The sequence below is a fragment of the Notolepis coatsorum genome, assembly GCF_963971535.1.
Source record: "Notolepis coatsorum genome assembly, chromosome: 19".
Lineage (NCBI taxonomy): Eukaryota > Metazoa > Chordata > Actinopteri > Aulopiformes > Paralepididae > Notolepis > Notolepis coatsorum.
The window spans coordinates 20,753,873-20,781,040 of record NC_140183.1 but is presented as its reverse complement, the minus strand read 5'-3'; the positions used below and the strand labels follow the sequence as shown (position 1 = coordinate 20,781,040).

The window sequence follows — 27,168 nt, the reverse complement described above, 5'->3', positions numbered from 1 at the left end:
TCTACCTCCTCTAGACCTCTACCTCCTCTACCTCCTCTAGACCTCTACCTCCTCTAGACATCTACCTCCTCTAGACCTCTACCTCCTCTAGACCTCTAGACCTCTACCTCCTCTACCTCTTCTAGACCTCTACCTCTTCTAGACCTCTACCTCCTCTAGACCTCTACCTCCTCTAGACCTCTACCTCCTCTAGACCTCTACCTCCTCTACCTCCTGTAGACCTCTACCTCCTGTAGACCTCTACCTCCTCTAGACCTCTAGACCTCTACCTCCTCTAGACCTCTACCTCCTCTAGACCTCTACCTCCTTTAGACCTCTACCTCCTCTAGACCTCTACCTCCTCTACCTCCTCTAGACCTCTACCTCCTCTAGACCTCTACCTCCTCTAGACCTCTACCTCCTCTAGACCTCTACCTCCTCTAGACCTCTACCTCCTCTACCTCCTCTAGACCTCTACCTCCTCTAGACCTCTACCTCCTCTACCTCCTCTAGACCTCTACCTCCTCTAGACCTCTACCTCCTCTAGACCTCTACCTCCTCTACCTCATCTAGACCTCTACCTCCTCTAGACCTCTACCTCCTCTAGACCTCTACCTCCTCTAGACCTCTACCTCCTCTACCTCCTCTAGACCTCTACCTCCTTTAGACCTCTACCTCCTTTAGACCTCTACCTCCTCTAGACCTCTACCTCCTTTAGACCTCTACCTCCTCTAGACCTCTACCTCCTCTAGACATCTAGACCTCTACCTCCTCTAGACCTCTACCTCCTCTAGACCTCTACCTCCTCTAGACCTCTAACTCCTCTACCTCATCTAGACCTCTACCTCCTCTAGACCTCTACCTCCTCTACCTCCTCTAGACCTCTACCTCCTTTAGACCTCTACCTCCTCTAGACCTCTACCTCCTTTAGACCTCTACCTCCTCTAGACCTCTACCTCCTCTAGACCTCTACCTCCTCTACCTCCTCTAGACCTATACCTCCTCTACCTCCTCTAGACCTCTACCTCCTCTACCTCCTTTAGACCTCTACCTCCTCTAGACCTCTACCTCCTCTAGACCTCTAGACCTCTAGACCTCTACCTCCTCTAGACCTCTACCTCCTCTAGACCTCTAGACCTCTACCTCCTCTAGACCTCTACCTCCTTTAGACCTCTACCTCCTCTAGACCTCTACCTCCTCTAGACCTCTACCTCCTCTACCTCCTCTAGACCTCTACCTCCTCTACCTCCTTTAGACCTCTACCTCCTCTAGACCTCTACCTCCTCTACCTCCTCTAGACCTCTAGACCTCTACCTCCTCTAGACCTCTACCTCCTCTAGACTTCTAGACCTCTACCTCCTCTACCTCCTTTAGAACTCTACCTCCTCTAGACCTCTACCTCCTCTAGACCTCTACCTCCTCTAGACCTCTACCTCCTCTAGACCTCTACCTCCTCTAGACCTCTAGACCTCTAGACCTCTACCTCCTCTAGACCTCTACCTCCTCTAGACCTCTAGACCTCTACCTCCTCTACCTCCTCTAGACCTCTAGACCTCTACCTCCTCTACCTCCTCTAGACCTCTAGACCTCTACCTCCTCTAGACCTCTAGACCTCTACCTCCTCTAGACCTCTAGACCTCTAGACCTCTACCTCCTCTACCTCCTCTAGACCTCTAGACCTCTACCTCCTCTAGACCTCTAGACCTCTACCTCCTCTAGACCTCTAGACATCTACCTCCTCTACCTCCTCTAGACCTCTAGACCTCTAGACCTCTACCTCCTCTAGACCTCTACCTCCTCTAGACCAGTGGTTCCCAAAGTCGGGGTCGCGACCCAAAGGTGGGCCGCGAGCAGCCACGGATGGGCCGCGAGACGATTTAAAAAAAAATTAAAAAAAATTTTTTTTTCTTTTTTTTTTTGATTTTTTTTTGATTTTTTGATTTAAATTTTTTTTGTCAGGCCACTGAACTTAGAAGCAGGCCAGGACAGTGTTTCTAGTTGTATTCTAAAATTCTATTCTATTGTATTCTAAAATGTGACTATATGGTTTTATATTAACTTAATAAATAAACAAAAACGAAAAATCTACTTATTTCAACGAACATTTCAAACTAAATAACAGATTATGCACATAAAACGCTGAAAACAACCGAAGCAACAATAGTATTTTAATGAGGCTATTATTATTATCATTATTATTTTGCAACAAGTTAGCCCTCTCATAAATAGCACATATAAATGAATAACTAACTTGAACTAACTTAATAGGATTGAAGTGATATTTGGCTTAAAAAATCGGTCGCCTGGCAAAAAAAAAAAAAAAAAAAAAGCCAGACGATGTGCATTGGGCCGCGGCTCTCTGACGCCTTATTTTCTGGGCCCCGGCCTGAAAAGTTTGGGAACCCCTGCTCTAGACCTCTAGACCTCTACCTCCTCTACCTCCTCTAGACCTCTAGACCTCTAGACCTCTACCTCCTCTAGACCTCTACCTCCTCTAGACCTCTAGACCTCTACCTCCTCTAGACCTCTAGACCTCTAGACCTCTACCTCCTCTACCTCCTCTAGACCTCTAGACCTCTAGACATCTACCTCCTCTACCTCCTCTACCTCCTCTAGACCTCTACCTCCTCTAGACCTCTACCTCCTCTAGACCTCTACCTCCTCTAGACCTCTAGACCTCTACCTCCTCTACCTCCTCTACCTCCTCTACCTCCTCTACCTCCTCTAGACCTCTACCTCCTCTACACAATTAGCGATGCGCTCTCTTGAGATCTGTGCTCTCTGTCAGCTGATCTGATGGATGTGCTGCTCCACGACTTCCTGTCTGCTCGTTCCAGAACTCTCCTCCACAGAACAGTGATAAGGAACTGGGGGATATGTGGCTTAACTCGACCAGCTGCTCCTCGCGACGGAACCTGAGGTGTCAGCCATTATGTATGTGTGTGTGTGTGTGTGTGTGTGTGTGTGTGTGTGTGTGTGTGTGTGTGTGTGTGTGTGTGTGTGTGTGTGTGTGTGTGTGTGTGTGTGTGTGTGTGTGTGTGTGTGTGTGTGTGTGTGTGTGTGTGTGTGTTTATGTATGCATGAGCCTAGTCATGGACATATCCTTTCTGTGTATCTTAGCATTTAAAGGTGGTATAGATAACATTTGTATCTAGTAATCATTTAAAAAAAAAAAAAAATAATAATAATACATCCACAGAGCTTTTAGAAAGGTGCAGAATAAAAGTATTGCTTTTGCCCCCCAAAAGATGATTGAATAATGAATTTATCATAAAACAAATTCTGCAGGTCCAAAATGAATGCTGTTGTTTCCATATAGCAGACATGTATCCCCTCCCTACTTCCCATGTCCTCACGTGGAATGCACCTGATTGGTAAATGATATGCTGGTGCTCTAGTGTGACATCTAGTGGCTGAACGTTATCTACAGCATCTTTAAGTAGCTTTGAAATGATAGAATAGTAGAATCAGAATCAGTAGCTAGCTAACTGGTTAAAAAGCCGCCACGCTAGTTTTGGCCCCACTCACATTCCGCTTGTGACAGAATTAATTTGACTAATATTTTAATATTTTATAAATTGGTATGTGTACTTTGACTAGTGATGAAGTCCCTGTGATGTCATGAACGTCATCATTTATATAATATTTATATACATTTATATGAATATGTTTCTTCCACCAAATTGTTGATTAAACTACAGAAAATGTCAACAAACACCCATTGATATTTACCACGATTTCCAAGTCTTTCAGGACATGTCAATACCTTCTATTTTAGCTTAAGTTAAATCTGCAAGTTACAACATACTGGACCATGATAGGTTTGACCTATTAGTGACATCACACATGCAATTCAGATGTCAGGCAAGTACAGAGAAGCTCTCCCTCTGCAGGGGAGGAATGTGAAAAAAGGTGCTCTGGTGACAAGTTCTGCATGAATAACAATCTGTATAGTCAAAGTCATGCCTCCAAGAGGAGTTAACCATAAAGAAAACATATTTTCTGAGTGGACAGGATCTTTAAAGTATCTTTGTTAACAGGAGGTGAATGTCATACATACCACTCAGCATCCATTACATCTTGCTGCCACTTCACCGCTGATGGGCCTTACATCCGTATCTCCTCCTGTTTGGCTGTTCCTCTCAGAGCAGAGCTTCTGAAAGTTCACGAAAACGTAATTATACTCTTGCATTGTGAGGGCCAGGCGGAAGAAGGTCAACAGCCTATTTTGGGTCCAGATGTACAATAGAAGCTTTGGTCCAGACAAGGCCTAGCATTCTAACTCCAGGATGAGTCAATGTCATCAGGAAAAGGGGTGAAAATAGCCTCTCTTTGTACCACTGGGGAGACTATTATTACCTTCTAGAAAGCAGCGTTGTGTCCCGGTGCTGGATAACTTCCTCCCCTCCTCGTTATTATCACGCCAGGACCAGGGTCGCTCCTCAGCGGGAGAAATACCCTTAGTAGTGCAATAAATGGCCATTTAGCTTTGAACCAAGATCATAGGTGGAACAATGCATCTGGGGAAACAAAGAGTGATTGTTCCAAGTCTCACAGGATTGAACGGTTTGACTGCATTTGCCTCATCAGACTCAGGAATCAGGTCACGTTCAAGACACAAGATCTAGGAGCCCCTTCTGGTGCTGCCAGTGGCCCCAATGCATCAGCTCCAATGGACCTTTACCATCTGGGCCTTTCCTACTGCTCCTTCCCAGCCAGTCAGTCAGTCAGTCAGTCAGTCAGTCAGTCAGTCAGTCAGTCAGCCAGCCAGTCAGTCAGTCAGTCAGTCAGTCAGTCAGTCAGTCAGTCAGTCAGTCAGTCAGTCAGTCAGTCAGTCAGTCAGTCAGTCAGTCAGTCAGTCAGTCAGCCAGCCAGTCAGTCAGTCAGTCAGTCAGTCAGTCAGTCAGTCAGTCAGTCAGTCAGTCAGTCAGTCAGTCAGCCAGTCAGTCAGCCAGTCAGTCAGTCAGTCAGTCAGTCAGTCAGTCAGTCAGTCAGTCAGTCAGTCAGTCAGTCAGTCAGTCAGTCAGTCAGTCAGTCAGTCAGTCAGTCAGTCAGCCAGTCAGTCAGTCAGTCAGTCAGTCAGTCAGTCAGTCAGTCAGTCATCAGTCAGTCAGTCAGTCAGTCATCAGTCAGTCAGTCAGTCAGTCAGTCAGCCAGTCAGTCAGTCAGTCAGTCAGTCAGTCAGTCAGTCAGTCATCAGTCAGTCAGTCAGTCAGTCATCAGTCAGTCAGTCAGATAAATGCTGTGTCAGCAGCCCATCTCCCATCTGTCGTCTCCCATCAATCAGTCAGCTGTCAACACAGCTTCCAGACAGCATAGATAGGGTAGCAGTCTGCCTCCAAGTCACACACAGACCCCGCCTCCCACACAGACCCCGCCTCCCACACTGACCCCACCTCCCACACTGACCCCACCTCCCACACTGACCCCGCCTTCCACACAGACCACACCTCCCACACAGACCCCGCCTCCCACACAGACCCCGCCTTCCACACAGACCACACCTCCCACACAGACCACACCTCCCACACAGACCCCGCCTCCCACACTGACCCCGCCTCCCACACAGACCCCGCCTTCCACACAGACCCCACCTCCCACACAGACCCCGCCTCCCACACAGACCCCGTCTCCCACACTGACCCCGCCTCCCACACTGACCCCGCCTTCCACACAGACCACACCTCCCACACTGACCCCGCCTCCCACACACAGACCCCACCTCCCACACAGACCCTGCCTCCCACACTGACCCCGCCTCCAACACAGACACCACCTCCCACACAGACCCTGCCTCCCACATTGACCCCGCCTCCCACACTGACCCCGCCTCCAACACAGACCCCACTTCCCACACAGACCCCACCTCCCACACAGACCGCCTCCAACACAGACCCCGCCTCCCACACAGTTCACAAGTTCAAGTAAAGGGAGAAGAGAGGAAGGGATGGATATAGGGAGAGAAAAAGGGAGAGTAAAGCAAAGTAAAGATGTATGTACTGTACATTAGATGTTCTATCTTCCCCCCTCTCTTCCCCTCTTACTCTCTGTCTCTGTCCCGCTCTCTCTCTCTCTAGTAGTTGATTAGATGCCGGAAAATCCTCCACTGGATAAAAAAAAACATGTAATTTGTTCAGTTTCAGGATCACAAGACCTCAGGCTGAATGGGATTAGGTGAGATCTCTGTTTCTGGTTGTGATTGGTGATAACTGTTGGCCTGTAATCAACTGACAAGTGTAATCCTCCCTTGGTGGGGTTGGAGTTGGGGAGGGCGGGGGGGGGGGGGGGTTGGCTGGGATTGGGTCGTTGCTCCACCTCCGGCCACTCGTAGGATCACATGATGATGGTATTAGATCCATAACTCTGTGTTTGGCTCCCGGAAGCCTCTACAACTGGGTGGTACTGTACCATCTAGTCTAGTCTGTCAGCTGTACCATCTAGTCTGTCAGCTGTACCATCTAGTCCAGGGGTCGGCAACCTTTTTGACATGGAGTGCCTGTTTGAAATATAGTTGTAACTAGTGTGCCTCAACAATATTCCATGCATCGTAATATTTTTTTCTCATAATCAGGTATTTTTAATGATAATTTTTACATTATTACATCATTATTGTTATTGTTATTATTAACAATATTATTATGATGGTTGTATCAACCCTAAATCTGAGTTGGGGGGGGGGGGGGGGGATGCAATGCAGACAAACAGCTGCATACAGTGCGACCATTTCACTCACATTTGCCCATTCATTTTTGGACACATCACACACCATCGGTTTGTGTACTGTACGTGTGCTGTCATAGCTCCACCTACAGGCCTAATGGAGAACACCAGGAGAACACCAGGATGTGAATGGAGGGTGAATGTGAGGTATATCGTGTAAATAAGTTTTGATTGATCGCAAGACTACACTGTAAAAAAAATAATAATAATATGTTAACAGAACTTACAAATATTGAGTTCAGTTACTGCGCATTAAGGTTTTCAGTTTTCAATCCATAATAAGTTAACAGAAAAATAAGTACACAACCACATTATTTCAACCTAAACTATGTTTATTGTCATTGTTTTAAGAACACAAGTTGACTTGGTAATACTCACATTTTGAGTAAAAAAAATGGCTTTTAACATGTGCAATGTTCAATGAAATAGAAAAATAAATAATAAATGTGTTGATTAATCCCACTGGTCACAATGGTGACCTTAATAATGTTTTTGTTATAAGGCTCTGCAAATGTTAGTGAATGATGTAGCAATGTATTTCCAGCTAAATTGAAATAATAAACAAATAAAGGGTCTCAATTAAATATGTGGTAGTAAAAAGAACCTGTGGGAGCATTTCAACAAGATAAATGCGACAATAGTGCAAAATATTTCACTATAATATTTTAAAGCAAATTTTTTTTTTTTATACTGCTGCCTCCTGTGCCTATGCAAATGCCCCCGCGTGCCTATGCAGGCACGCGTGCCTAGGGTTGCCTACCCCTGATCTAGTCTGTCAGCTGTACCATCTAGTCTAGTCTGTCAGCTGTACCATCTAGTCTGTCAGCTGTACCATCTAGTCTGTCAGCTGTACCATCTAGTCTAGTCTGTCAGCTGTACCATCTAGTCTGTCAGCTGTACCATCTAGTCTAGTCTGTCAGCTGTACCATCTAGTCTGTCAGCTGTACCATCTAGTCTAGTCTGTCAGCTGTACCATCTAGTCTGTCAGCTGTACCATCTAGTCTAGTCTGTCAGCTGTACCATCTAGTCTGTCAGCTGTACCATCTAGTCTAGTCTGTCAGCTGTACCATCTAGTCTGTCAGCTGTACCATCTAGTCTGTCAGCTGTACCATCTAGTCTGTCAGCTGTACCATCTAGTCTGTCAGCTGTACCATCTAGTCTGTCAGCTGTACCATCTAGTCTGTCAGCTGTACCATCTAGTCTAGTCTGTCAGCTGTACCATCTAGTCTGTCAGCTGTACCATCTAGTCTGTCAGCTGTACCATCTAGTCTGTCAGCTGTACCATCTAGTCTGTCAGCTGTACCATCTAGTCTGGTCTGTCAGGGTGCTGTGGGCACAGCAGACTATTTTCTTTGTTTATTGTTTGAATCTTTCGTGTTGGGAGCCGAGGTTGGGTTGCTGCGGGATCTTTTCTGATTGTACAACTCCACAAGGGGACATCGGGTGTGTTTGTTTCAGTCTCAGGGGCGTCCCAGACACGACTCAGACACGGGGAGGACAGGGTGACGGAGCGTCAGTACAAATGACTGTTTGAGTTGTTTTTCTCCTCCTCTCGTCTCCTCCACTCTGATTGGTCCCTGTTGAGACCTGCCCATTCATTCTGAACCCTCCCTCCTCCCCGTTCCTCCATTTTTCATAGTTACAGTATCTGATTTAAATACAGACCGTTGTTGTTGGGGCAGCGTGGGCTCCGGTACGTCTTCATCGGACACCGCTACTTCATCTGCAGAGAGGAGGAGGGTGGTGCTGTCCACACGGGGCATGCTTAAAGAGGAGGAGGTAAAGAGGAGGTAAAGAGGAAGAGGTAAAGAGGAGGAGGTGAAGAGGAGGAGGTGAAGAGGAAGATGTAAAGAGGAAGATGTAAAGAGGAGGAGGTGAAGAGGAGGAGGTAAAGAGGAAGATGTAAAGAGTAGGAGGTGAAGAGGAGGAGGTAAAGAGGAGGAGGTAAATAGGAGGAGGTGAAGAGGAGGAGGTAAAGAGGAGGAGGTGAAGAGGAGGAGGTAAAGAGGAAGATGTAAAGAGTAGGAGGTGACGAGGAGGAGGTAAAGAGGAAGAGGTAAAGAGGAGGAGGTGAAGAGGAGGAGGTAAAGAGGAGGAGGTAAAGAGGAGGTAAAGAGGAAGAGGTAAAGAGGAGGAGGTGAAGAGGAGGAGGTAAAGAGGAAGATGTAAAGAGTAGGAGGTGACGAGGAGGAGGTAAAGAGGAAGAGGTAAAGAGGAGGAGGTGAAGAGGAGGAGGTAAAGAGGAGGAGGTAAATAGGAGGAGGTGAAGAGGAGGAGGTAAAGAGGAGGAGGTAAATAGGAGGAGGTGAAGAGGAGGAGGTGAAGAGGAGGAGGTAAAGAGGAGGAGGTAAAGAGGAGGAGGTAAATAGGAGGAGGTGAAGAGGAGGAGGTAAAGAGGAGGAGGTAAATAGGAGGAGGTAAATAGGAGGAGGTGAAGAGGAGGAGGTGAAGAGGAGGAGGTAAAGAGGAGAAGGTGAAGAGGAGGAGGTAAAGAGGAAGAGGTAAAGAGGAGGAGGTGAAGAGAAGGAGGTAAAGAGGAAGATGTAAAGAGGAGGAGGTGAAGAAGAGGAGGTAAAGAGGAAGATGTAAAGAGTAGGAGGTGAAGAGGAGGAGGTAAAGAGGAGGAGGTAAATAGGAGGAGGTGAAGAGGAGGAGGTAAAGAGGAGGAGGTGAAGAGGAGGAGGTAAAGAGGAAGATGTAAAGAGTAGGAGGTGACGAGGAAGAGGTAAAGAGGAGGAGGTGAAGAGGAGGAGGTAAAGAGGAGGAGGTAAAGAGGAGGTAAAGAGGAAGAGGTAAAGAGGAGGAGGTGAAGAGGAGGAGGTAAAGAGGAAGATGTAAAGAGTAGGAGGTGACGAGGAGGAGGTAAAGAGGAGGAGGTAAAGAGGAGGTAAAGAGGAAGAGGTAAAGAGGAGGAGGTGAAGAGGAGGAGGTAAAGAGGAAGAGGTAAAGAGGAGGAGGTGAAGAGGAGGAGGTAAAGAGGAGGAGGTAAAGAGGAGGTAAAGAGGAAGAGGTAAAGAGGAGGAGGTGAAGAGGAGGAGGTAAAGAGGAAGATGTAAAGAGTAGGAGGTGACGAGGAGGAGGTAAAGAGGAGGAGGTAAAGAGGAGGAGGTGAAGAGGAAGAGGTAAAGAGGAGGAGGTAAAGAGGAGGAGGTGAAGAGGAGGAGGTAAAGAGGAGGAGGTAAATAGGAGGAGGTGAAGAGGAGGAGGTAAAGAGGAGGAGGTAAATAGGAGGAGGTGAAGAGGAGGAGGTAAAGAGGAGGAGGTAAATAGGAGGAGGTGAAGAGGAGGAGGTGAAGAGGAGGAGGTAAAGAGGAGGAGGTAAATAGGAGGAGGTGAAGAGGAGGAGGTAAAGAGGAGGAGGTAAAGAGGAAGAGGTAAAGAGGAAGATGTAAAGAGTAGGAGGTGACGAGGAGGAGGTGAAGAGGAAGAGGTAAAGAGGAGGAGGTGAAGAGGAAGAGGTAAAGAGGAGGAGGTGAAGAGGAGGAGGTAAAGAGGAGGTAAAGAGGAAGAGGTAAAGAGGAAGAGGTAAAGAGGAGGTAAAGAGGAAGAGGTAAGAGGAAGAGGTAAAGAGGAGGAGGTAAAGAGGAGGTAAAGAGGAAGAGGTAAAGAGGAGGAGGTGAAGAGGAGGAGGTAAAGAGGAAGATGTAAAGAGTAGGAGGTGACGAGGAGGAGGTAAAGAGGAAGAGGTAAAGAGGAGGAGGTGAAGAGGAGGAGGTAAAGAGGAGGAGGTAAATAGGAGGAGGTGAAGAGGAGGAGGTAAAGAGGAGGAGGTAAATAGGAGGAGGTGAAGAGGAGGAGGTGAAGAGGAGGAGGTAAAGAGGAGGAGGTAAAGAGGAGGAGGTAAATAGGAGGAGGTGAAGAGGAGGAGGTAAAGAGGAAGATGTAAAGAGGAGGAGGTAAATAGGAGGAGGTAAATAGGGAGGAGGTGAAGAGGAGGAGGTGAAGAGGAGGAGGTAAGAGGAGAAGGTGAAGAGGAGGAGGTGAGAGGAGGAGGTAAAGAGGAGAAGGTGAAGAGGAGGAGGTGATGAGGAGGAGGTAAAGAGGAGGTAAAGAGGAAGAGGTAAAGAGGAGGAGGTGAAGAGAGGAGGTAACGAGGAAGATGTAAAGAGGTGGAGGTGAAGAAGAGGAGGTAAAGAGGAAGTTGTAAAGAGTAGGAGGTGAAGAGGAGGGTAAAGAGGAGGAGGTAAATAGGAGGAGGTGAAGAGGAGGAGGTAAAGAGGAGGAGGTGAAGAGGAGGAGGTAAAGAGGAAGATGTAAAGAGTAGGAGGTGACGAGGAAGAGGTAAAGAGGAGGAGGTGAAGAGGAGGAGGTAAAGAGGAGGAGGTAAAGAGGAGGTAAAGAGGAAGAGGTAAAGAGGAGGAGGTGAAGAGGAGGAGGTAAAGAGGAAGATGTAAAGAGGAGGAGGTAAATAGGAGGAGGTAAAGAGGAAGATGTAAAGAGGAGGAGGTGAAGAGGAGGAGGTAAAGAGGAAGATGTAAATAGGAGGAGGTAAAGAGGAGGAGGTGAAGAGGAGGTAAAGAGGAGGAGGTAAAGAGGAAGAGGTAAAGAGGAGGAGGTAAATAGGAGGAGGTAAAGAGGAAGATGTAAAGAGTAGGAGGTGACGAGGAGGAGGTAAAGAGGAGGAGGTGAAGAGGAGGTAAAGAGGAGGAGGTAAAGAGGAGGAGGTGAAGAGGAGGAGGTAAATAGGAGGAGGTGAAGAGGAGGAGGTAAAGAGGAGGAGGTAAATAGGAGGAGGTGAAGAGGAGGAGGTAAAGAGGAGGAGGTGAAGAGGAGGAGGTAAAGAGGAGGAGGTAAATAGGAGGAGGTGAAGAGGAGGAGGTAAAGAGGAGGAGGTAAATAGGAGGAGGTGAAGAGGAGGAGGTGAAGAGGAGGAGGTAAAGAGGAGGAGGTAAAGAGGAGGAGGTAAAGAGGAGGAGGTAAATAGGAGGAGGTGAAGAGGAGGAGGTAAAGAGGAGGAGGTAAATAGGAGGAGGTGAAGAGGAGGAGGTAAATAGGAGGAGGTAAATAGGAGGAGGTGAAGAGGAGGAGGTGAAGAGGAGGAGGTAAAGAGGAGGAGGTGAAGAGGAGGAGGTAAAGAGGAGGAGGTGAAGAGGAGGAGGTAAATAGGAGGAGGTGAAGAGGAGGAGGTAAAGAGGAGGAGGTAAATAGGAGGAGGTGAAGAGGAGGAGGTGAAGAGGAGGAGGTAAAGAGGAGGAGGTGAAGAGGAGGAGGTAAAGAGGAGGAGGTGAAGAGGAGGAGGTAAATAGGAGGAGGTGAAGAGGAGGAGGTAAAGAGGAGGAGGTAAATAGGAGGAGGTGAAGAGGAGGAGGTAAATAGGAGGAGGTGAAGAGGAGGAGGTAAAGAGGAGGAGGTAAAGAGGAGGAGGGGGTGTCATCCACACGGGGGCAGCCTTGCAGCTTCACCTCCACAGCTTCTCACTCAGAGCATCACACACACAGGAGGCTGTCAGCTCACGGACCCACACTCAGCTCTCCTGCTCCGGCAGAAGAAAGGGAACGAGGACGTCAGTGTCAGTAAGGCTGTTTATATCTGAGAGTTTAGATCATGTTCAGTAAGGCTGTTTATATCTGAGAGTTTAAATCATGTTCAGTAAGGCTGTTTATATCTGAGAGTTTAGATCATGTTCAGTAAGGCTGTTTATATTTGATATTTTAGGTTCCCATACAGTGTCAGTGTGCACTCTGGTTTGTTTGTGGGTTGCATTATGCTAGTCTGTAGGCTAATATTATGTTAAAGAAAGAAAGAAAGAAAGAAAGAAAGAAAGAAAGAAAGAAAGAAAGAAAGAAAGAAAGAAAGAAAGAAAGAAAGAAAGAAAGAAAGAAAGAAAGAAAGAAAGAAAGAGGGAGTGTGAGAGAAAGAGAGAGACCGTGTTGTTTTAGGAAGCCTTGGGCTTGTGTCCCTCTCTTCTCCCTGAACAACTACTGCTGAGGTGAGCAAGGCACCAAAGCCATAACTGCTCAGTGGCCAGCAGTGGAAGTCTGTGCGTGTGTGCGGGTGCAAATCTGTGTTTATCTTTTTAATGTGCTATTATGTAGGTGTCTGTCCGTGTCTGTGTGTGTTGTTAACCTTGATTGTGTGTGTGTGTGTGTGTGTGTGTGTGTGTGTGTGTGTGTGTGTGTGTGTGTGTGTGTGTGTGTTTGTGTGTATCCCAGCCTTTGTGTGTGTGTGTGTGTGTGTGTTTTGGGTGTGTGTGTGTGTGTGTGTGTGTGTGTGTGTGTGTGTGTGTGTGTGTGTGTGTGTGTGTGTGTGTGTGTGTGTGTGTGTGTGTGAGAGAGTATCAGGTTTCATAACGTGACCCTGTCTTCTGTTCTGGCCCTGAGGACATTCTGAGAGATCTGACTGGAGCATTTCCTATGCAGCCACCATGCCCCAAAACACTGTCTCCTACTATTTACTCCTGTCTCCTACTCTTTACTCCTGTCTCCTACTCTATATTCCTGTCTCCTACTCTCTATTTCCTGTCTCCTACTCTTTACTCCTGTCTCCTACTCTCTACTCCTGTCTCCTAATCCTGTCTCCTACTCCTGCATATCATTTCTGCCGCCTCCTCTCTTTAGGTTTGTGAATGAAGCCGTTGTGGGTTAGTGTCCAGCAGCCGGCCATGAATAATGCAACGCAGCACCTCACCCCTGTGTGAGTCACTCGTGAGGCTACCATCCTACTCTAAGGTGGTGGGGGGCGTTTGTTTTGATCTGCAGTATGTATCACGGTTCCCTTTTCTCTTGATTGTCCTGCCTGGTGAAATGGAGTTTAAATTAGGGATGCACCGAATGGGAAATTCTTGGCCGAAACCGATACCGAAAATAGGAAACAGTTGGCCGAAAACCGAAAGCCGAAAGGCCGAAAATGATTCATAGAATAGAATTTTTTTTACCAATGTTGTTCAGCTACCTGATTATGGAAAAATATATGATTATGGCAAAACTTAACTTAAATAATAAATAATCACTATTATGGGTATTTTTGTATCACAAACAGTACTGTATTTGCAAATCTGGTATGTCATAAATGTATAGATGTAGCAGTACTGTCTATCTGTATGTCATGTATGTCATATATGTCCTGATGAATTGAAAATGGGGGACCCTGATGTAAACAAGACGAAAGTCTTTCTCTGGTCTGCATCCCCTTAACAATTGTGTGTATTGAGCTGTACTGTATTGTACCCATTCTGCAATCTGTTAATAAAGTTTTCAATCAATCAGAGAGAGAGAGAGAGAGAGAGAGAGAGAGAGAGAGAGAGAGAGAGAGAGAGAGAGAGAGAGAGAGAGAGAGAGAGAGAGAGAGAGAGAGGCGGACATCTGTGCTCTACTGAGCGCACCTTTCTAGTCCCCAGATGACTTTGGCACAGTAGACGCGCGACAGACAGCGTCAATGTGAGAAACACAATCCCTCCCCCTCTCGCTCTGAATAATATGCATATTAGATAATTAACCACAACGGGCATATAGTAAATAAGGATAAAGTATGTTAAAGACGCATTTATTGGACTCGTTGCGCGCGGAGTTTACATAGAAACAGCGCGACTCCCGAGGAGATGCATTGCTCCCGAGTCCCAAGAGGAGTATCACGCAGGACTGAAGAGCTCACAGCGCGCAATGACTGAATCCGCGTTTTGATGACATCATCACAACAACACACGTTAGGTTACAGGTTGCTTCTGTTTCGGTGATATATTTTCGGTGAAAAAACTCTTTCGGCCGAAAGTTTCGGTGCATCCCTAGTTTAAATAAACTAAAATTAATACATAACACTATGAATACATGAAGTGAACCTTAAGAATGAAGGAGAAAGATACTGTATGCCTCAAATATACCCCGAGGAGCAGCGTGGAACGTGGTCCAAGCTGTTCTACGTCACGCTACTCTGTACTGCTTCTGTACTGCTTCTGTACTGCCTCTGTACTGCTTCTGTACTGCTTCTGTACGGCTTCTGTACTGCTTCTGTACTGCTTCTGTACTGCTTCTGTACTGCTTCTGTACTGCTTCTGTACTGCTTCTGTACTGCTTCTGTACGGCTTCTGTACTGCTTCTGTACTGCTTCTGTACTGCTTCTGTACTGCTTCTGTACTGCTTCTGTACTGCTTCTGTACGGCTTCTGTACTGCTTCTGTACCGTTTCACCCTTAAAGGAAAACTCCAACATTTTGGGAAATTAGCTTATTTAACATCTTCCCTGGAGTTAGACAAGAAGATACATACCTTTTTTGTCTCTGTGCGTGCATTTAGCTTTGGGAACAGTCGCTCCATTAGCGTAGCTTAGCTTCATCACTGGAAGTGGGGGAGATCCGGAGCTTCATCACTGGAAGTGGGGGAGATCCGGAGCCTGACGTTCCCTTACACTGTATACAGTCACGAAATACACTCCAAATACAACTCCAAAACGTTCATGTAAACATGTTGTGACCTGTGTATTCACCACGTGGAGAAATAAAAAATAATTGAATTAGACAATTACGTTTTATAAGCAAATATACTCGGAACTATTTTTTGCCTAACCACTCCTCTCTGAGCGCAGTCAGTGATTTCAACGTGTCGTCGTGATTGTTGACATTCTCATTCATTCAAAGGATCCGAACCGATTGAAGTTTATGGATACCATGACTTAACATCCTCTTACCTTGACGATTAAAAGCCTCCCCAATTTAGAAAACAGTAATCCAATGGCTGGTATTGATAATATACTACTAACTACTGGACGCTCTGAGCTAACCGGAGCTAACACATAACAGGATGGTAAAGCATATATAATGACTTCCTTTCGGGGGTTTTCAAAATAAAAGTGCAACGTTTATAGCAGCGGAAAACGTTTATTTTGTACATTATCGAACGTTAACACGAACCTAAACTAACGTTACAACTAACCTAAAGTTAGTTTAGGTTCGTGTTAACGTTAGATAATGTACAAAATAAACGTTTTCCGCTGCTATAAACGTTGCACTTTTATTTTGAAAACCCCAGAAAGGAAGTCATTATATATGCTTTACCATCCTGTTCTGTGTTAGCTCCGGTTAGCTCAGAGCGTCCAGTAGTTAGTAGTATATTATCAATACCAGCCATTGGATTACTGTTTTCTAAATTGGGGAGGCTTTTAATCGTCAAGGTAAGAGGATTTTAAGTCATTGTATCGATAAACTTCAATCGGTTCGGATCCTTTGAATGAATGAGAATGTCAACAATCACGACGACACGTTGAAATCACTGACTGCGCTCAGAGAGGAGTGGTTAGGCAAAAAATTGTTCAGAGTATATTTGCTTATAAAACGTAATTGTCTAATTCAATTATTTTTTATTTCTCCACGTGGTGAATACACAGGTCACAACATGTTACATGAACGTTTTGGAGTTGTATTTGGAGTGTATTTCGTGACTGTATACAGTGTAAGGGAACGTCAGTCTCCGGATCTCCCCCACTTCCAGTGATGAAGCTCCGGATCTCCCCCACTTCCAGTGATGAAGCTAAGCTACGCTAACGGAGCGACTGTTCCCAAAGCTAAATGCATGCACAGAGACAAAAAAGGTATGTATCTTCTTGTCTAACTCCAGGGAAGATGTTAAATAAGCTAATTTCCCAAAATGTTGGAGTTTTCCTTTAAATACAGGGTTCCACTGGAATTGTGTTGTCTCCTACTATCTACTGTCTCCTACTCCTGTCTCCTACTATCTACTGTCTCCTACTCCTGTCTCCTACTCCTGTCTCCTACTATCTACTCCTGTCTCCTACTCTCTACTCCTGTCTCCTACTCTCTACTCCTGTCTCCTACTCTCTACTCCTGTCTCCTACTCTCTACTCCTGTCTCCTACTCTCTACTCCTGTCTCCTACTCTCTACTCCTGTCTCCTACTCTCTACTCCTGTCTCCTACTCTTTACTCCTGTCTCCTACTCTCTACTCCTGTCTCCTACTCTCTACTCCTGTCTCCTACTCTCTACTCCTGTCTCCTACTCTCTACTCCTGTCTCCTACTCTTTACTCCTGTCTCCTACTCTCTACTCCTGTCTCCTACTCCTGTCTCCTACTCCTGTCTCCTACTGCTGTCTCCTACTCTCTACTCCTGTCTCCTACTCCTGTCTCCTACTCTCTACTCCTGTCTCCTACTCTCTACTCCTGTCTCCTACTCTCTACTCCTGTCTCCTACTACTGTCTCCTACTCTTTACTCCTGTCTCCTACTACTGTCTCCTACTCTCTACTCCTGTCTCCTACTCCTGTCTCCTACTCCTGTCTCCTACTCTCTACTCCTGTCTCCTACTCTTTACTCCTGTATCCTACTCCTGTCTCCTACTCTTTACTCCTGTATCCTACTCCTGTCTCCTACTCTTTACTCCTGTATCCTACTACTGTCTCCTACTCTCTACTCCTGTCTCCTACTCCTGTCTCCTACTCTCTACTCCTGTCTCCTACTCTCTACTCCTGTCTCCTACTCTCTACTCCTGTCTCCTACTCTCTACTCCTGTCTCCTACTCCTGTCTCTTATTCATGTCTCCTACTCCTACTCTCTACTCCTACCCCCTTACTCCTGGCAGCCGTGGTGCTGTCCTGTGGTCGCTGAATTCACTCATGAATTCACCTTTATTTATCTTTTTAAGACCTTGGTCACACTTCTTCAACAAGGGGTCAAAATTAGAACCCTGTCTCTGGTCCAGTGATTCAGCCAATCACATGGCGGCGTGTGGACGTGTTGCCGTGGCTACTGAGCAAACTCGGCAGCAATGATTAATGAGGCCTGGTTTAAATTTATGGAAGGTTGTCATGTACAAAATTACAGGGATGCTTCACAGGTTTTTATAATTTTGTAGGTAACATGTGAGAAATGTAGGAGAAAAATGGTCTATGAATAATTGATTTTGTGCAAAGAGAATGAACGCATTAACAGGCTGTTAGCCTCTTCTGGTTGCTTCAACCACTTCCTGCCTCGTTTGCTCTTTGATGATTGGGGCTTGACAAAATGACTGACAGCTACTCTTGGTCAGCAGTTTAGGGACACGATATAGACGCTAGTGTCGGCAGATACCATGTTGAAACAGATGATTGATATCATGTTGAAAAAGATTATTGATATCATGTTGAAACAGATTATTGATATCATGTTGAAACAGACGATTGATATCATGTTGAAACAGATGTTTGATATCATGTTGAAACAGACGATTGATATCATGTTGAAACAGATGTTTGATATCATGTTGAAACAGATTATTGATATCATGTTGAAACAGATTATTGATATCATGTTGAAACAGACGATTGATATCATGTTGAAACAGACGATTGATATCATGTTGAAACAGATGTTTGATATCATGTTGAAACAGATGTTTGATATCATGTTGAAACAGATTATTGATATCATGTTGAAACAGATTATTGATATCATGTTGAAACAGACGATTGATATCATGTTGAAACAGATGTTTGATATCATGTTGAAACAGATGTTTGATATCATGTTGAAACAGATTATTGATATCATGTTGAAACAGATTATTGATATCATGTTGAAACAGATTATTGAAACAATGTTCAAACAGATTATTGATAATATCAAGGGCCATATGCACATGATACATTAAGAGTAAAGCAATTTCCAGTATTTCTGGCACATAGTAGCATGTTAGATTTCTCTAATGGAGAAGAATGGATTCAATCTGTCCAGTCACCCCAAACTAATGGTCTTCGTCTGCACTGTTAGTTTACAGCAGTGGATCACATCGGTACTTGGTATTGGTTGATACTCAGAGTTTAGGATTTAGTTTAGGACTTTGTATATGTATTGATCGTCTGTGTAAAACAAACAACAACAAAAAGACAAATATGTAACTCATATAACTCTTACAGTAAATAACTCTTACAGTATATAACTCTTACAGTAAATAACTCTGACAGTATATAACTATTACAGTAAATAACTCTTACAGTATATAACTCTTACAGTAAATAACTCTTACAGTATATAACTATTACAGTAAATAACTCTTACAGTATATAACTCTTATAGTATATAACTTATAGTAAATAAGTCTTACAGTAAATAATTCTTACAGTATATAACTCTTACAGTGAATAACTTATAGTATATAACTCTTACAGTATATAACTCTTTCAGTATATAACTCTTATAGTATATAACTTACAGTATATAACTCTTATAGTATATAACTCTTACAGGTATATAACTCTTACAATAAATAACTCTTACAGTATATAACTCTTATAGTATATAACTCTTACAGGTATATAACTCTTACAGTAAATAACTCTTATAGTATATAACTCTTACAGTATATAACTCTTACAGTATATAACTCTTTCATTATATAACTCTTACAGTATATAACTCTTACAGTATATAACTCTTTCAGTATATAACTCTTTCAGTATATAATAACTCTTATAGTATATAACTTGTATAGTATATAACTCATAGTACTCTATATTCTCTTTCAACATGGAAACAACTAAAACTAATTGACTAATGCTTTTGACTTTTTCCATGTGAATTATCTCACTTTTTATTACGTTTTTGTAGCTTATGATGAGGAGGCTGGTGAACTTTGCTGTGACGTCTATTAGGGCTGCACGATTCTTGCTCAAATGTGAATCACGATTTTTCTCTCTTAAGAATTGAGATAACGATTCTCTGACACGATTAGTATTTTTCGTCATAATTAAAACAATCTTTTTAAGTCTTTTTTAGAAATGAGATCGCATAAGTCTATGAATCGAGATTGTGATATTTTTTCGATTAATTGTGCAGCCCTAACATCTATATCATATAAGTACTGGTTTGTCAAAGAAACCACAAGATGCACTGTGTACGCACGCACGCACACACACACACACACACACACACACACACACACACACACACACACACACACACACACACACACACACACACACACACACACACACACACACACACACACACACACACACACACACACACGCACACACACACACACACACACACACACACCAGTACTTTCACCAGTCTGGGGAAATTACCCAGTGGTTTGTGTTGTTTAGCGTGGGCTTGTTGACCTGTCATCATAAACACAGTTGATTTGATGCACAGGCTTAGAACAACAACATGATAGATACCAGACTGACTCACAACAACATGATAGATACCAGACTGACTCAGAACAACAACCTGATAGATACCAGACTGACTCAGAACAACAACATGATAGATACCAGACTGACTCAGAACAACAACATGATAGATACCAGACTGACTCAGAACAACAACCTGATAGATACCAGACTGACTCAGAACAACATGATAGATACCAGACTGACTCAGAACAACCTGATAGATACCAGACTGACTCAGAACAACAACATGATAGATACCAGACTGACTCAGAACAACCTGATAGATACCAGACTGACTCAGAACAACAACATGATAGATACCAGACTGACTCAGAACAACAACAACCTGATAGATACCAGACTGACTCAGAACAACATGATAGATACCAGACTGACTCAGAACAGCATGATAGATACCAGACTGACTCAGAACAACAACATGATAGATACCAGACTGACTCAGAACAACAACATGATAGATACCAGACTGACTCAGAACAACAACCTGATAGATACCAGACTGACTCAGAACAACAACATGATAGATACCAGACTGACTCTGAACAACAACATGATAGATACCAGACTGACTCAGAACAACAACCTGATAGATACCAGACTGACTCAGAACAACATGATAGATACCAGACTGACTCAGAACAACCTGATAGATACCAGACTGACTCAGAACAACAACATGATAGATACCAGACTGACTCAGAACAACCTGATAGATACCAGACTGACTCAGAACAACAACATGATAGATACCAGACTGACTCAGAACAACAACAACCTGATAGATACCAGACTGACTCAGAACAACAACATGATAGATACCAGACTGACTCAGAACAGCATGATAGATACCAGACTGACTCAGAACAACAACATGATAGATACCAGACTGACTCAGAACAACAACATGATAGATACCAGACTGACTCAGAACAACAACATGATAGATACCAGACTGACTCAGAACAACAACATGATAGATACCAGACTGACTCAGAACAACAACATGATAGATACCAGACTGACTCAGAACAACAACATGATAGATACCAGACTGACTCAGAACAACATGATAGATACCAGACTGACTCAGAACAACATGATAGATACCAGACTGACTCAGAACAACAACATGATAGATACCAGACTGACTCAGAACAACATGATAGATACCAGACTGACTCAGAACAACATGATAGATACCAGACTGACTCAGAACAACAACATGATAGATACCAGACTGACTCAGAACAACATGATAGATACCAGACTGACTCAGAACAACAACATGATAGATACCAAATAGACTCCGAGAACATGGCCCGCCCACTGACTTCCTCTCTTGTGTCTTTTGGATTGACAGGAAACGAAGCAACTCCACATCCAGGGATCCAAACCAGAGGGAAGGGGGCGACGGTTCGCAGTATGCCCCGGGGGACGGCGGCATGCCCAGATCACCGTCCGACTACGGGGATGGGGACCCTCGGCGGGCTCCGCGGAGCTCCCACCACATGTACGCGGACGTGGAGGCGTCGCGGTCGGGGTACCGGTCCCGCGGCCCGGGCCGCTGGCACTCCCAGGACTACCCTCTGGACCAGGAGCTAGACGGCCCGCCCACCGAGTATGAGATCCAGCGGCAGCGCCAGGAGGAGTACCAGACGCGCTACCGCAGCGACCCCAACCTGGCCCGCTACCCGGTCAAGCCGCAGCCCTACGAGGAGCAGATGAGGATGCACGCCGAGGTGGGCCGGATGAGGCACGAGCGGCGCCACAGCGACGTCTCCCTGGCCTACACGGAGCAGGACGAGCCGGGCCCCGTGCGCCTGTCCCGCCAGCACCTCACCGAGCGCCGGCCGCCCATGGTGGGACAGCGCTCCTACTCGGTGGACCGTTCCTCCCCGGGACCCATGGGGGGCCACCGGACCAACCACAGCCCGCCGACGCCGCACCGCAGCCCCGTGCTGGGGGGGGACCGGTCCGGGGACCTGCGGCGGGGCGGCGGCGACATGGGGGACCCGGCGAGGAGGCAGCAGCAGCACCACCTGGACCCCAGCTCGGCCGTGAGGAAGACCAAGCGGGAGAAGATGGAGACCATGCTGAGGAACGACTCGCTCAGCTCGGACCAGTCGGAGTCGGTGAGGCCGCCGCCCCCCAAGCCTCACAAGACCAAGAAGGGCGGCAAGATGAGGCAGGTGTCGCTCAGCAGCTCGGAGGAGGAGCTGGCCACCACGCCGGAGTACACCAGCTGTGACGAGGTGGAGCTGGAGAGTGAGTCTGTCAGTGAGAAAGGTGAGGGCCGCTAACGCTACCATCCATCCTGCCGGACGCTCTTATGAGGCGGATACCAGGGGTGTAGAGTGTTTCTTTACTGCTGTTATCTTATAGTTTGTTTGGTTTTTACTGATATATATGCTGTGCTGTTTGTTGAATGTCGCCGCAATATTTGTAGCCAATTTTCTTGTTATTCATCTGCTTGAAGACTTATTCTTACCTGGTTAAACGGTTATAAAACATGCTACTGTCAACCTCTCACATGTTTTACTATGCAGCTGGGATGGTATTAGGGATAGAATGTCGTTCCCAGCATCTATACACATTTGAAATAACTATTAAAGATCCCCTCCACGTTTATGCAAATTGGCAACAAGCACCCGTTGATATATTTGAGCAGGATACCATCTCCCTCAGAGGGACGTCCTGGTAACAATAAAGGCTGAATAAATAAAATACCTGCTCAGCTTTCTGGTGTAGTTGAGGCTGAAGGTGTCAAGTGACCACATATTGGACCTTGATAGGTTCGACCTATTAGTGACATCACACATGCGACTCCGATTTCAGGGAGGTACGGAGAAGCCCTCTCTCTCTCTCCGGGGGGAGCGCGTGGAAAGAGGAGCTCTGGTGACGAGTTCTGCACGAATAAAACTCTGCTCAGGTACAGTCGTGCCTCCGAGAGGAGTCATAAAAAAGACAGACTAGGACAGCATTCCAATTCAACTTTCTAATATTATTGCCACGCAGACAATGAAACTTTTTTATATATTGCCACACAGACAATTCCACTTGCCGGAATGCGTGCAGACGAGGAAGGTTGAGTTGCCGGGGTGCGTGCAGAGGAGGAAGGTTGAGTTGCCGGGGTGCGTGCAGAGGAGGAAGGTTGAGTTGCCGGGGGGGGGGGCAGAGGAGGAAGGTTGAGTTGCCGGGGTGCGTGCAGAGGAGGAGGGTTGAGTTGCCGGGGTGCGTGCAGAGGAGGAAGGTTGAGTTGCCGGGGTGCGTGCAGAGGAGGAAGGTTGAGTTGCCGGGGTGCGTGCAGAGGAGGAGGGTTGAGTTGCCGGGGTGCGTGCAGAGGAGGAAGGTTGAGTTGCCGGGGGGGGGGGGGGGGGGGGGGGGGGCAGAGGAGGAAGGTTGAGTTGCCGGGGTGCGTGCAGAGGAGGAAGGTTGAGTTGCCGGAGGGGGGGGGGGGGGGGGCAGAGGAGGAAGGTTGAGTTGCCGGGGGGGGGGGGGCAGAGGAAGGGCGCCTTGCCGTCTGCGTGGCAATATATTAAAGAGTTGAATTGGAGTGCTGTCTTCGTCTCTTTATTATGATTCATTACATTGAGGATTCAGCACCCATCCCTCTGGGTTTGATCTTGAGTCGAGCGCCTTGTGTCAACCGCAGGAGTCAACCGTAAATAAAACAGGTTTCCCAGGGGAGGGGATCTTTAACATTCTCTCATGTGCTTCGTGTAATATTTGTCGATGCCACTGACGGATTAGAAATAACCTTTTTTTTTTTTTTTAATTCCTCACAGTTTGTATCCCTGCTTGTTATTGTGTCTGTGTTGTCGTGTAGAGGTGGTTCTATGTGTGTTTGATTGTTATTATATGTAAATCTATTCCAACAGTTACAGGACCTTTGAGGAGGAATCTTGTGCTCCCATGAGCCTGATGCAGATGTCTGTTCAAGTGTGTGTGTGTGTGTGTGTGTGTGTGTGTGTGTGTGTGTGTGTGTGTGTGTGTGTACATGGTTGTGTGTGCGTGCGTGCACATCCCTCTGTGTGTATGTGCGTCTATGGGTATGTGTGGTTGTGCGTGTGTATGTGCGTGTGTGTGTGTGCATGCACGTGTGTGTGTGCGTTTGCGTATGATTGTGTAAGTGTGAGTGTGTCTGTGATTGTGTCTGTGGACGTATGTGTGTGTGCACGTGTGTGAGTGTGTGAACGTGTGAGTGTGTGTGTGCGTGTGTGTGCGTGTGTGTGCGTGCACATTTCTATTCATACGTGCTACTGCTGTCCTCTGGCTCACATGTGCAGTGTGCTGTAATGAAGTCTATTACATAACAGAGAGGAGGAGAGCAGGGCTGTAGTGGTGCTGTTGTTATGGTGCTGAACCAGAGAGCAGGGCTGTAGTGGTGCTGTTGTTATGGTGCTGAACCAGAGAGCAGGGCTGTAGTGGTGCTGTTGTTATGGTGCTGAACCAGAGAGCAGGGCTGCAGTGGTGCTGTTGTTATGGTGCTGAACCAGAGAGCAGGGCTGTAGTGGTGCTGTTGTTATGGTGCTGAACCAGAGAGCAGGGCTGCAGTGGTGCTGTTGTTATGGTGCTGAACCAGAGAGCAGGGCTGCAGTGGTGCTGTTGTTATGGTGCTGAACCAGAGAGCAGGGCTGTAGTGGTGCTGTTGTTATGGTGCTGAACCAGAGAGCAGTGGTGCTGTTGTTATGGTGCTGAACCAGAGAGCAGGGCTGTAGTGGTGCTGTTGTTATGGTGCTGAACCAGAGAGCAGGGCTGTAGTGGTGCTGTTGTTATGGTGCTGAACCAGAGAGCAGGCTGTAGTGGTGCTGTTGTTATGGTGCTGAGCCAGAGAGCAGGGCTGTAGTGGTGCTGTTGTTATGGTGCTGAACCAGAGAGCAGGGCTGTAGTGGTGCTGTTGTTATGGTGCTGAACCAGAGAGCAGGGCTGTAGTGGTGCTGTTGTTATGGTGCTGAACCAGAGAGCAGGCTGTAGTGGTGCTGTTGTTATGGTGCTGAACCAGAGAGCAGTGGTGCTGTTGTTATGGTGCTGAACCAGAGAGCAGGCTGTAGTGGTGCTGTTGTTATGGTGCTGAACCAGAGAGCAGTGGTGCTGTTGTTATGGTGCTGAGCCAGAGAGCAGGGCTGTAGTGGTGCTGTTGTTATGGTGCTGAACCAGAGAGCAGTGGTGCTGTTGTTATGGTGCTGAACCAGAGAGCAGGGCTGCAGTGGTGCTGTTGTTATGGTGCTGAACCAGAGAGCAGTGGTGCTGTTGTTATGGTGCTGAACCAGAGAGCAGGGCTGTAGTGGTGCTGTTGTTATGGTGCTGAACCAGAGAGCAGGGCTGCAGTGGTGCTGTTGTTATGGTGCTGAACCAGAGAGCAGTGGTGCTGTTGTTATGGTGCTGAACCAGAGAGCAGGCTGTAGTGGTGCTGTTGTTATGGTGCTGAACCAGAGAGCAGGGCTGCAGTGGTGCTGTTGTTATGGTGCTGAACCAGAGAGCAGGGCTGCAGTGGTGCTGTTGTTATGGTGCTGAACCAGAGAGCAGGCTGTAGTGGTGCTGTTGTTATGGTGCTGAACCAGAGAGCAGGGCTGTAGTGGTGCTGTTGTTATGGTGCTGAACCAGAGAGCAGGGCTGTAGTGGTGCTGTTGTTATGGTGCTGAACCAGAGAGCAGGCTGCAGTGGTGCTGTTGTTATGGTGCTGAACCAGAGAGCAGGCTGTAGTGGTGCTGTTGTTATGGTGCTGAACCAGAGAGCAGTGGTGCTGTTGTTATGGTGCTGAACCAGAGAGCAGGGCTGTAGTGGTGCTGTTGTTATGGTGCTGAACCAGAGAGCAGGCTGTAGTGGTGCTGTTGTTATGGTGCTGAACCAGAGAGCAGGGCTGCAGTGGTGCTGTTGTTATGGTGCTGAACCAGAGAGCAGGCTGTAGTGGTGCTGTTGTTATGGTGCTGAACCAGAGAGCAGGGCTGCAGTGGTGCTGTTGTTATGGTGCTGAACCAGAGAGCAGGCTGTAGTAGGGCTGGGCGATATGACCAAAAACGTTATCGCGATAAAATTATAAAATTATTTTCATATAATTCGATATCGATAATTATCGTCGATATAATGTCCGTCAAGTTTAATTAACTTCTTATGCTGCTGCGAATGTCTCAAGTCGAGTTGATGTCGTCATCAGTCTGCGCACGTTAGCCGACAAGCGGAGTATCTCATGACAATAAATATGACACTAAAATACTCTCTTCCGCCACAATATATTGAAACGAGGTCCACTGTATATCCCACACTACCATAAACGTGGCCTCAGAATTCAAAACACACACATACTCGGCACGTAAATATATAAAAACAGCGACGTGCAAGCTAATTAGCCTAGCAAGCCTTGTTGAGTGAGTCCTACCTCCTTCCGGGTCTCGGCCACCTCCTTCACTGATTGGTTGTTAGCTGTTGTGCGTAAGTACGTCATCACGTAACGCTGGTTGTTGTTAGTGAGTGTGTTGAGCCGAGGCTGAACGGGAGATAGAACGGAGCCAAGCTTGGAAAATCGATATATCAAAACTTTGCGACCACGTTTCATGTTTATTTCGAGGAAATAATTTATCGCGATAGTTATCGTTATCGTTTTATCGCCCAGCCCTAGGCTGTAGTGGTGCTGTTGTTATGGTGCTGAACCAGAGAGCAGGGCTGTAGTGGTGCTGTTGTTATGGTGCTGAACCAGAGAGCAGGCTGTAGTGGTGCTGTTGTTATGGTGCTGAACCAGAGAGCAGGCTGCAGTGGTGCTGTTGTTATGGTGCTGAACCAGAGAGCAGGGCTGTAGTGGTGCTGTTGTTATGGTGCTGAACCAGAGAGCAGGGCTGTAGTGGTGCTGTTGTTATGGTGCTGAACCAGAGAGCAGTGGTGCTGTTGTTATGGTGCTGAACCAGAGAGCAGTGGTGCTGTTGTTATGGTGCTGAACCAGAGAGCAGGCTGTAGTGGTGCTGTTGTTATGGTGCTGAACCAGAGAGCAGGCTGTAGTGGTGCTGTTGTTATGGTGCTGAACCAGAGAGCAGGGCTGCAGTGGTGCTGTTGTTATGGTGCTGAACCAGAGAGCAGGGCTGCAGTGGTGCTGTTGTTATGGTGCTGAACCAGAGAGCAGCAGAGGACGGTGGGCCTCGCCGGCCAGTTGGCAGGATGGGGGAAGCTCACATGGTACTTCTGGGTTCAAAGGTTGCATGGGATTAATATCTGTTGCTGTTTATTTACCAGGGTAGGTTCTTTATAATGTTTATTTACCAGGGTAGGTTCTTTATTTACCAGGGTAGGTTCTTTATAATGTTTATTGACCAGGGTAGGTTCTTTATAATGTTTATTGACCAGGGTAGGTTCTTTATAATCTTT

General features: G+C 46.4%; 1 protein-coding gene across 1 annotated transcript in view; it reads left to right on the top strand.

The window, feature by feature from the left end:
• Positions 1-27,168, top strand: part of rims2a (regulating synaptic membrane exocytosis 2a) — a gene marked incomplete at both ends in the record, with an annotated part of 193,252 nt that overhangs the window by 15,849 nt on the left and 150,235 nt on the right. The window contains 2 exons of the mRNA XM_084336575.1: positions 5,351-5,903; positions 21,176-22,101. Coding sequence (XP_084192701.1) covers positions 5,351-5,903; positions 21,176-22,101 — 1,479 coding nt within the window. The remainder of the gene's footprint in view (positions 1-5,350; positions 5,904-21,175; positions 22,102-27,168) is intronic.